We start from the raw sequence: 12204 nt of genomic DNA, 5'->3' as shown, positions 1-12204 counted from the left end.
CAATACTTATGCGTACTGGAATTTTGGTATGATCCAAACAGGTATCGTGCTTCATATTGATCGTAAAATTATAAACTGTGCACAGCTTCCTAGAGTTTTTCCTATTGCATAGTTATAGGAATGTACAGTGAAATTTGTCAATGAAACACTGGTGTCTCTAAATACTAATAAAGACTATGGCTGCGCCTAACATTTTCAAATCTTCAATCATGAGTATAAAAAAAATTCTAGAAAGAAGTGGTTAAAAGCTTATTCTAAAGCTTGTGCACAATGATATATTGCAACTCTGATCTACTCTAGAAGTTATTAAAGACATTACCACCTATCATTTAGCCTTCTGTTTGTTTATAGAATTGAAACCAACTCCTCGAGCTGTTCTCAAGTTACTGTTTGACAAAGTATAAAATGAGGCTCTCCTCCTTGAAGTCTTTCTAGATAGACCTAAGAAACCCACTAAAAAACAGAAGTGTGTTACTGAGATCAGTGGTCAGCCTAAGGAAATGTTTTGTCTCCAACACAATCATCAAGAGATAGATGAAGAACACATGAGTCTTAGTCACTTATTTGCCACCCATTTTCTTCAGACTCCCCACCATTCATAGCAGTTATATTACAGCTGGTAAAGTGTGCATTTCTGCCTATGCCATTTGCATCTGGTATGGATTTGACACATGTGAATTTGTTTTCCTGAATCTCATAGTATTATCTGCCTCTAAAATCTTATGTATTAACAAACTGCATATGTTCGCTTCTCCTTGTGTAATTTCTTTTCTAAATCAAACCTCAGTGAGTGCTCCCCAGTTTTAAAATTGTACGCTTTGGTGAATAACAGCTCTACAACTGCTCTATCCTCTGCCTTGGTGACTCTGTAAGCATTGATCACTTTCAGCTCCCACCATCCGTTTCAGACATCCCTTTAAAGTCTGCTTGCCTTTACCTTCTGTAGCTCCTCTTGTGAGAAACCAAAACTGCATAAAGTACCCAACATGTGGGCAGGTCCCATGTTTCATACAATGCTTCCTGTTCATTCTCACTATCTTCCCTGATGATGAACAATGTTCCATCAGGATTTGTTGGCAGCTGCCACTAACCATCAGCTTCAGCAAACCACCAGTGACAGAACTGCAAGTCAAAAGGTCATGTCTTTACTTACCAGCAGCTTTATAGAACCAGTACAGAAAGTAGATCCCAGTCACTCTAAAGTCAAGCAGAACATACACAACATGTAAATTGTAAAAGTAGAGGGAAGAGGAAAGCCTAAAATTAAGAAACAGGACAGGGTTGTCACCAAGAGCCAACTCAGTATTCAACACTTAGTTCCAGCTTCCATTTTAGCCTACATTCATTTCAGCTGCAAAATTCAATATATGATGCATACTTCACTTAAGGTAGAGTGGGAAAGCTCAAGCACAAAGACAATGCAGGAGGATGCTAAAAATTATAAATGTACAAGGGAGTAACAAAGATAAAGAGCAGTTTCTTCCTGAAGAAGTATCATGGAAACAGAACTGCAGAAGCAGCACATAGTTTCACCTTAAGGCCCTTTTTTGAGAGAATTAGAAAAAAGGTCTCAAGTTTGTGTTTCCTATACCATGCATAAGTGCTCCTAAAAATTCTTTGGAAAAACTACACAAAATTTCAAAACTCTCAAGTTTATCGATAACCCAGGGATTTATCCCATTTGTACTTAAATAAAGCCAGTCAAGCAGAACAATTTCCTACTCAACAGTACACAGTAGCCCAAAATGAAATCAATAATTAAATAAAATATAAATCAGAGGATATTATTAATCAATAAGAGCAAGCTTTATTCTTATTAGTGGGTCAATTGCACTTGACTTTTTTAGTATAACTCATTTTTTTAGTAACTGGAAATGGACTACTTGAGGTCCTCAATTTACTGAAATAATACAGACAGAAATTTCAACAGCTTAAAAAAAATACGCATTCACATTACCAGCTAAATAAACGCATTGTGCCTTGCCAGAACAGACTCTTCTGAAAAGATATTCATTTTGATTTGCAATCTTCTTTCCCTGCCATCCACTGTTAGACTCACAGTTTTAATAAAAGTTAAGTAGCAATGACAAACACAACTCGCAAACACAAATAAACATTTAAGGTCCTTTCTTTAAAGAAAGCATGTTTATGTCTCATCAGCTAGTATGGAGTTTTTTCAACCCAAAGACTGCTGACTCAGTATTTTAAAGCAATCCTACAAAATATGTGGCCTAAAGGATCATTCTCTGGACCTCTTAATTGCCAGACAGATGATGCTCACATCTGAAAACAGGCACTTTCCAGCATATTGTTTGACCATAAGGCAGCTAAACAAAACCAGAATAACAAAATAAAAAAGCAGCAGTCCAGGAAGTTCACCTCTTTGGAAGACAGCAGAACATGACCAAATCAGTGCTATCATTAATACTTCATAGGAAGTATTTTAAGGATTAAAAAAGAAAAAAAAAAAAAAAAGCAAAAAACTAGTAGAGATTGAGGTACACAAGAAAGGAACATAAAACAACAGTTGTGGCCCAGTACTGCAACATGGCCAGCTCGTTTTTTTCATGCTTTACCAAAGGCACCACCCATTCCTCAAAGATGACAAGTGTTAATTACACTAACCATTACCAAAGCCATGTTTAACCATGAGTTTGAGTTTGTGCCTCTTAAAAGAACCCTTATTTTGTGCAATAAGGAGATAAGACCATGCTTACGGTAGCAGTTGTCAATACCCTTTCCTCAAGGCTGTTCTACATAACGTTTTCAGATTAATCCAGGAAAAGCAAAAGCACATTCAATAGCTCTAGCTACATATACATCTACCAAGGACATGATTCTGACCTCTCCTACATCAACTATCAGTGAATACTAAGAGGATTACTGTCAAAAGGTAAAATACTGTTCAAAGCTAAAATGGACAAAGTATGTTTGTGAATATGTTCAGTTACCACACAATAGTGGGGAGACCAAAGTTTCTCTCCCCCCTTTTTTTTTCCTGAAAATCCATGTTTTACAAGAAGGAATATAACAAATCTCTGCCAAGCACCTAGTAACTCTAAGAAAAATAGGTTTAAAAACAAAAATAAAGTAATATACAGCTTATTGACCAGATTTTATTTTGTCTACACCACTCAAAGTTTGGAGGACTTTTTTCTAAATTGTTCTATCCATTCAAACACAGCTGGAGGCACAGCCAGGGATGGGGGGGGTGGGGGTGATGACTCAATATCTAATGTTTTTGCTATAGAGTTACTGAGGAGTAAGTTAGACTATCTCAGTTTTAAGCTTATCTTACTTAGCCTATAATAATGGAAACGATGATTAGCTGGAATAAACAGTTAAATGTTAAAATGGAAATATATTTTCCACTTCCACTGTAAATCTCAGACCTTGACATGTGTTCTGAGTGCAGGCTGTGCAAGCCTGACATGACTTTATCACAAACAGAAAAAGTTAGTCATTTCCATTAAAAACACAGCTGGTGAAGAGGGTGCCCATTTTACTAAAATCACCTAAGCTGCCACAGTAGTTGCCCAGGAAGTGGGTGAACTAAGCCTGAGGCAGCTCAAACCCACAGTCTTGGCTTTGCAGTAGTGCAGTTTCAGTAGGCAAAGTTGGCAGTACCTCTCCAACTTAACCAATTTTTTTCATTCTTTTTTTACTCATAATCTCAGGATTACTTTCCTTCTTCATTTGAAAATGGCTTGCCTAATTGGAGTGTACTGGTAAACGCTGATTTGGTCATTCCTCTTTCCAAAGTAGCTGATGCACTTGAAATTTAGGAGGAGGTTTGAGGCTACAAAACTTAACACAATACTCAAATCTTTAACTGTAAATTGAGTACTGAGATCTAACAACATTAGGTGTGATGACATTACCAGTTGCCACATCTTCCTTGCTTTGTCAACACTGTCACGGGGCAGAAAAGTAATTTTAGCCTTATTTTGAAACTGTTTGTCAAAAGTAACTCATTTTCCCCATCTAGAAGACTGCTTCTAGCATTTCATATTAGTGTAGTGCTCGATTTCTGAGATTATCCTGATGCCGTTCCTACCGCATTTTTCAAAGACGAACAAGTTGAGAGAGGGCTGACAGTTTATCCTTTTTAAACTAGCATGAAAAGAACATCTAGCTTGGCCACAACACAGCTGAGAGGTTCTTCTGCTAAGAACCCTGCTATCTGAAGCTCTTTTATTCACGTTACTGAACTTTCCTAATAGGATTGAAGACTTATTAGATATGGCACACATGCTTATAAGATATGGCATGCAGCCTGAAGCTGCCCTTTTACATTATCTGAATTCATGTTACTGCACAGATCAAGTACCTCTTTCTTTGGGCTTTATGCATCTTTCAAGAACCTCAAAATCCCACAGTTTCACAAGATAGGCTTAGCCGCACCAACAGCTTGCTGCCACCACAAAGGTCACTCCTGTTCCTAACCTTTCCTCTTGCACTACCCTTGCACAGATCCAGTCTTAGATTTTGTCCTACCAGTACCTCTGGAGAAAAACCTGAATGGAGTAACCCAGGCATGCTTTGCTGGTTCTATGTACTCTTTTTTTTTCTGTTGTTCAGTATGGTAAAACTGGCATCCTCTATAAGTAAACCAATTTGTGTGCAACATCTCTTACGCCCTTGTGCGCTCACATCAAAAAAAAAAAAAAAAAAAAAGTGCCCACATTCCACAACCTCTGCACACATAAAAAAACCAGAAAGCTATTGTAACCACTGATATTCCTGATATACCAGTAAGTCAGTGTTTATTCCTATGAATCAGCTTCAGAGCTGGATGTTTCATGTGTGGCCCTCCAAAAGGGCCTCCACCCTGCTTTAAATTAACAAACAGAAATAGAGAGAAAGGATTGTACCTGTCCAGTACACAGAGATTTGAGGTTTATTTTCTTGTTTGTATAAAATGTATTAAAAACTTAACTAAAAAGAGAATAAAATTTAAAATTTATTCCTTTAAGTATTAACTGTGTCACTACTGTATTTGCAAACATATCTCAACATTTCTAATTTTTCTTCTTTGTCTGTAGCAGGATTCTTCATAAGAAAACCATGTAAAAATGTTTATTAAAATATCACAGGTATTCAAGGAAAAAACTACTGTTTAATAGACAAATTTGGCACGGATGAAAGTGTTACAAAAATAAATTCAGAATTTAAAATGTCTATTTTTACCTTCCAAGAAAGCAACTAAGCAGCAAGGGCAAACCACTGTCTGAAAGCATCATTTACTTCATTTCAGGAGATCCTCAGTTGCTTTTCTGAACTATTAAAAGTCTATGTTAGGTGTTTCATATGCAAATAGTCAATGCCACAAAAAATTGTATCTTCAAGGATTAAGGCTCACTAAAAATATCAGTGCAACTGTCACAAGCAGGCAACAGTAACGTTTATCACTTAATGCATCTTTACTCAGTATTTTTCAGTACTATAAACTTAGTCCTCTAGATGCAGTATATCTACCAGTTACATCATCATCTCATATCTGTGTAAAGCAACAGAATTCCCCTAACATAAGCTAGCTTGATCTATTCAGTAACACCAATTACATAAGACTTTCCTTAAGACAATAAATACTGTAGAAAATATGCTAGATATAAGCTAGTGGTCTTATATAAAAGGCATAGAATAAACTGTATTTGTGAGTTTATTTGCTAATCACTATTAGGCTAAGTCCTCTGAAAAAAAAGGAAGGAGGAAGAGATTTTTCTTTGTTCACGTTTCCTGTGTAGGTTGACTTTCATGAGAGCTACAAAGACAATGTGACTTTGATTAAGGTTTTTAACCAGATAACTTTGTGAGAGTAAAGTGTCAGCAACAATGGAGTTAACAGATACGGAAAATAAAGCCTTAACTAAGTTTCTGGTTTGCTACAAAGTGTTTACAGTACAAATTTTCAGCTCTTAACCCTGTTTCTAAAAAGCACACACAACTTATATTCATACAAGATTGACACACCTTGAAAAGAAAAAAACTACAATTTCTTTATTCCTGTGTAGTGCTGTATAACAACAGGCTGCCATCTCAGAGTCTTGCTGCACACATCACTTACAAACCCCACGAAGTCCAAGTGCTACAGCAGCACGGCAAGTTCAGTAGCAGCTGAACTGACATCCCTGTGGACTCCTGCCTTTGACTCCATCCAAACTGGTTTGTTACCTACCCATTTTATCACTTACCTATCTAGCTCTGACAAAACCCTAAGTCAAAGACTCATAACTATCTGACCCCATATTGGTTGCCCAAAGCTTTAATCAGTAAAGACTGGGTGGAGCTAAGAATTTATTATAAGTCTTGAGCAGCACAGCATGTAAGTCCTGCAGCCTTCAATATGATTTCTGTGCCTAAATCACTCGTATGCATGTCAAGTCTGCTCTCTCTCGACTCAGTTATCTGAAATCCACATTTCACAGTAAAAACAGCAGTCTTGAGCTTTAATGCTCAGTTGCTCACCCAGGTTTTATGCACTAGAAAAAACAGCCGCATCTCTTTTTCTTTGTTTCAGTATAGATTCACAAAGCATCGTTCCAATCACTTTTTTGGCAAACAGACTGGACTAGGAGCAGACATTTCAAACAAGATAGTAATGTACACATTAAGGTCAGATGACAAAGAGCTGGAAGATAAAAACAATCAGGAGAATGACCACTGAAGAATTTTTACTATAATTTTCCTAAAGTTGATGCCTTATCCAACGAAAAGCAGAATAGGGAAAGGAATAGAAAAATACAATAATAAGGAAATGACACAGCTGCACTGACTACACCTGCAAGGAATGTTGAATGCAAAATGTTTACCAAGGTTTACCAACAGGATTGCAGTCAGGGAAGTGTCTAAGGCCAAAAAAAAAAAAAAAAAAAAGGAAGTAAAGCAAGACAAAGGTTGGCTAATTTACTTCTAATGTCACATTCCTGCAGAGAAGCATGACAAATTCTTACCCGTCAATTAGTTGCCTTTTTGTCCTATGAAGAGAGGACAGAAAAGGAGGGGCAGAAAGCAACACAAATCACGCCCGCCCGCGGCAGAGAGTTACGTAATGCTGACGTACTCCTGCTCTTGGCTCACAACACTTACTTTGCTACAATTCCAAGTAGCAGCTTTTAACAGCTGCCTGGTTTGAACATTTTTAAACTTCCTTGTAAATAAAATGCAGACACACAAGGAGAAATAGTATGTAAGAATGAAGCTTTAGAGTTATTTCCGACAGAGATATAAAAAAAAAAAAAAAAAAAGAAAAGAAAAGCTGAGGGTTAGCTTTATGATCAGACATTTTCTGTTTCATAACAAGTCATAAAATTGGCTTTTAGTGCTAAAGCTCAAAACTAAATTGCCTGCCAATCTTTAAGTCTTTTTAGCCAAAGTTACTTTAAGAAACCACAAACAGAAAGAGAAAGATAGAGAAAGATAGCTCCTTCAGCTTCTCTGAAGTGCTACTGTCACTGCCAGGCATAGAAACGTAAGTCAGTAATTCTTTCCATAATAATATACATCTACAATTCTTTCTATCTAGATGAAAACTTGCCCTGAATAAAACTAAGCAGATCAGCTAGAAGTAAAGGCAGAATGGGTACAAAGAGAACCAAAGAAAGGTGTTTATTATTATTCATGAGAGGAAAAAGAAGAAAAAAAGACATACAGGAAGCACAGGAGAACAGGCCAGATTCCACAAGCTTAGCACTAGGGAGTTGGATATTTATAAAACTAAATTCATAAAACATTCATAAAATGTGATATTAGTTACATTAAATCGTCTTTTTCTTCTACATTTTGTTCTTAACAACTAGGACACAACCACAAAATCTGAAATGATCTATTGTTTAGTACCTATCACAGCCATTATGTAAGCAAATACACCACAACACTTAAGATCACATGCTTGAATAATCAGGTACTAATTAAGTATATTTGCAATTGCCTTATTCCTTCCATTTCCTGACCCAAAACAGTAAATAAATAACAAAAATCTCAATCTCTAGCAATCAGATATAACCAAGCAAATAAAAGAACATACTCTTTCCTATGGGATAGTAAGTAGTAAGGTTTTATTTTAAAGTCTGGAGTACATCAGACTGATTTACAAAAAAATTCAACAAAACTTCACATGCTGTAATTGCAAAGACTTCAGAGAACATATCCATAATAAAATTCAGTGCCACCAATGGACCACGCAGTTTAACATACACAGTGAACTGGGGAGGCCAGCTCATGCAGTCAAACATTAAGATATGAACTTTTGGAAGGCCACACCAACGCACATTTACCCAAAGCTGGGCACCAGCACCATCACTGGAAGTTCCTAACAAACCTGCCAAAGAAATATTACAGAGAGACTATTTCTTCGTTCCATCTTACCATGTTTTTTGTAAGTCCTCTGAGGAATTGAATTAAGGTTTCACTTTTATCTGACTGAAGTTTAATATCATATGCTTTTAAGGCCTTTTAAAACACACTCAGGTTACTTCAGGCCTCAGGGAAGATAGTGTTAGTAGGCTCTTGAGAAAACGCTCTGCCAGCATTTTTGTTCTCCGCTGCAGAGAAGAAGGAACGACTTTAGGACTCCTACTGATTTCAAGTTACAGAAGCATGGTGCAGGAAGAGAAGTGTGCTAGAAAGCACTGACCCATAAAGCAGTTGGCAACCAAGAGACAACCTTAAGGCACACATCACTCATGAGAAGTCACGGGGTGCTCGGTGTGCACATCAGATACATGACAATCCCTGTAGATAAGTGCTCAAAAGCATAGCAAAATTTCCAGTGCTGTAAGATTATGCAAATAAATATTCCAAATATAATGAAGAGTTTTGACAGCACTTTTTCTTAAATCCTAACCTAGGAACAATCTGAATATGAGTATTTATATTATATATGCACAGAAGTAAAACGTGATTTACTTTTGTGGACATTCTTTTCACTGTTCAAGCTGTAAAACACTAACACCTCAAAATAAATAAATCAGGATTTAGTTAGAAAGTTGCAATAGAAATTTCAATTACAGACAGTAGCAAAGATTTCAGACTTCCATACCTTCAGATTGACAGCAGAGCCGTCAAGTACAAAGAACTGAAGGATAAAATTGAAACTTTTGAGGACACTAACTGCACCTAAGTCATTTTTCCACCCAATAATCAGAAAAGCTTATATATTTTCAGTATAAGTGACATTTAAACTAATGACTGCAAGAAACAAGAAGGGTAGTCAATTTGGGCAGGAGGAAAATCTTTATATCCTAAATGATAATTTCTGTAGTGAAATTCAGGAACGAAAGAACAGGCATTTAAATTGGCCTCACTGAACTGCAAAACACTGAAGACTGTTTTTAAGGCAGTGCTCGTATATGTGCATACACACACACACACGCAGAGTGCCCGGCTGAAGGTCAGTCTCCTGCATTTTACAGCTCCCTCCATCCAACCTTCATCCAGGCCTCACACTCTACCGTGTGCCAGACAACTACGGGATATTAGAAATCACAGGGTTTCAGAGACCCGCTCCCCGGCACGTACTAACCAGAGACAACAACCCTGCCCTTCCCCAGCCGCTCCGCACCAGCCCGGCGCGCACCACTCTCCTGCCCCGACCGCTCTCCCGGGAGCCGCCACCCCCTCCCGGGCGGGGCAAGCGCTCGGAAAACCCCACCGCGCCCGGGCCGGGACCGAGCACCGCGGAGAGCCGCGGGAGGGCAGGGCGAGCGGGCAAAGGCGATTTGCCGAGCAGGCCAGGCAGCCGCCCCCTCCGGCTGCCGGGGGGGCGAGCGGGGGCAGCGCCCACGGCCAAGCCAGGCCCGGCTGCCAGACCCCGCCGCGGGACGGGGCTGCGCTCGGTCCCGGTCGGGCGCTGGAGGAACGCCGGGGGTCCCTGCCAGAACCCCGCGCGTGGGAGCCGCGAACCGGGGCGAAAGGGCGCCCCGGCCGCCCCGCCGGCCCGAGGGCGGCGGGAGGCGAGAACCGGGGCCTCGCCGGGGACGCCGCACTCACCACTTGGTAGCGGCTGGCGGGCTGGTGGTGATCCATCCTGGCCCGGCGCGGCCGCAGCTCCTCCGACCCGGCTCCGCGTAGGTCGGTCCTTCTTTCCTTCCTTCCCCGACCCGTTCGCCCGGCGCCGCCGCCGCCGCCGCCCTGGCCCTGCCCCGCTGCGCCCGCCCCCGGCCCGCCCCCAGCCTGCCCCCGCAGCGGCGGAGCCGGCACAGGCACCGCCCCCTGCCCGGCCCGGCCCGGCCCGGCCCGCCGCGCTAACAGCGGCGTTCGCTCTCCCTGGGGTTGGGGGCGTCTGCACTTCTGCAGTTCTCCTCCTGTTCTGCTCCCCCTCCTACTTCTCCGCCTCCTCCTCCTCTGCGCGGCCCCCGGGAGTGGCGAGGAGGTGTCGTCGTCGTCGTCTTCTTCCCTGTCTCTTCAGCTCAGCTCTGTCCTGTCAGGCTGCTGCGTCGCAAGCCCAGGGCCTTGCCCATGTATTTATCACCACGGGGCGAGAAGAAGTACGATATGGCACAGAAGGCATGTTGAGGACCCGGAGAGAGATTTTTAATAGGCATCTACCTAAAGTAATGAAGGGTCGTAAGCCCGTTTGCCTAATGTTCTTGTGAAGGCAAGGCACCGTTTTGTGACAAGAAAACGTGATTTTCTTCTCTCTTCCTCTTAAAACTCTAAACGTTTAGATGCTTATGACCTCCTGGAGTAAAACCAGTACAAAATGCCTTCACCCATAAAGGTGTATCAGAGGAGGCTGACTCATTTCTAGGTTCTCAGTTTGCCAGATGTGTAGCTGTGGTAGGCAATAATTTCAAAATAGCCATAGATGCAGCTCTTGGCAGCAGCGGAGTGTTTGCCTGTGATGCAGCATAACTGATCTGCAAGGCAGATACTGTCATGAAAGTGGCTTCTCGCTCTCACTAATGGCCAGCACACAGAACTTTACCCTGCAGCCCAGGTCATCACCTCTACGTAGGCTAATTACTAGCGTGGAGGCTGACCTGAGCAGCAGGGTAAGGTGGTGGTGTGCAGGCAGTCATCACTGATGAGCAGGCTGAGGTCTTGAGGGAGTGAAGTCCCAATATGTGTGTGTAGGAGGGCAGGGAAGTGGAGAGTGAGCTCGCAGTTATGTTTCTAGATGGGGGTGGAAGTGAAGATAGACAGGATTATAAGAGAGGAGGCAGTGGAAGTGTGAGACTTTGTGTGTGTGCCTGGGACCTTGCTTGCAGCCCATATCTAGCTAATGCAGCAGTTACTAAAGCTATTTAAAAAAAAAAAAATCTTGGAAATTTCGGGCCTATCCTGTTTGTTGCGTTTGTTATGTTCCTGTTGCACATCAAAAGCTCTAGTAGTTAGGAAACAAAGTTGGCATAGAAATACAGGTTAGAAATGGATTAATGCTATTATTTTCCTAACAGGATTTTCTCCTTTTTCCTCTTTAATTCTATACATAATGAATGCTTCTATGTTTAATTATTCTGTCTTAGAAGGAACAGTTATTAGTAAAGGTCATCTTGAGTTTAAGAAAGTTTGTACAGAGTGTTGCAGTGTGCTTCAGCTACCAAATAGAAGGAAATCTCTTAATTATATTGTCAGATTTCATGGGATGTGAAAATTGGACCATTCATGTAATCAGTTTAATCAGTTTAACTTCTAGTATCTTCTATATTGTTAGCAACGAGTATCTCCAAAGTAAACTGTTTCTCAAGTGTTGCATGTGACATCTCAGCCCATCAAGTTGTCACCTGATCTCATGGTTTTTTAAATGTTGTATCTCAGCTCTGTGGAATACACTGTCCTAGAAACTCCAGCTTGGACTCTAGTTAACAGCTGCCAAGTGGAATTTGAGTCTGCAAATGTTGGAATACAATTGCATAAGCATTTATTAAGATGCAAACTTCAGCTCTGAACTTGTGCAATTCATGTCTTAAGGGAAGAAAGGGCAGTTGGCAAGAACCAGAATGTATTTAATAGGGAAATTAGAAAATATTCCATAGTGCTTGGTAAAAGAATCAGTAGAGGCAGGGGTAGATTCAACAGAGATACTCAAGTTGTGTGTGGAGAGGGATTTTCATACTTAGGGACAAATTTTGGGAATATTATCAGTGTACTTATGGGACTTATATCAAAACAAGTCATGTGACTACTTTAGGCTTTAAATATGTCCTTCTTTGGTTCTTATTCTTTATGGAACATTTCAGGGTTTTTTAAAGCTATGTAACT

The 12204-nt window shown here is 40.5% G+C and overlaps 1 protein-coding gene across 2 annotated transcripts in view; it reads right to left on the bottom strand.

Moving 5' to 3' along the window:
- Window positions 1–10138, bottom strand: part of NDFIP2 (Nedd4 family interacting protein 2) — a 45554-nt gene extending 35416 nt beyond the window's left edge. For both annotated transcript variants that reach the window (XM_050333914.1, XM_050333915.1), the window contains exon 1: window positions 9991–10138. In XM_050333914.1, coding sequence (XP_050189871.1) covers window positions 9991–10026 — 36 coding nt within the window. In that variant the 5' untranslated portion in view covers window positions 10027–10138. The remainder of the gene's footprint in view (window positions 1–9990) is intronic.
- Between the last annotated feature and the right edge of the window lie 2066 nt (window positions 10139–12204).

Source organism: Myiozetetes cayanensis, unplaced genomic scaffold, assembly GCF_022539395.1.
Source record: "Myiozetetes cayanensis isolate MyiCay16 unplaced genomic scaffold, myiCay2020 scf5-8, whole genome shotgun sequence".
NCBI lineage: Eukaryota > Metazoa > Chordata > Aves > Passeriformes > Tyrannidae > Myiozetetes > Myiozetetes cayanensis.
The sequence above is the reverse complement of the archived record's forward strand: the minus strand, read 5'-3'. Positions and strand labels throughout refer to the sequence as shown.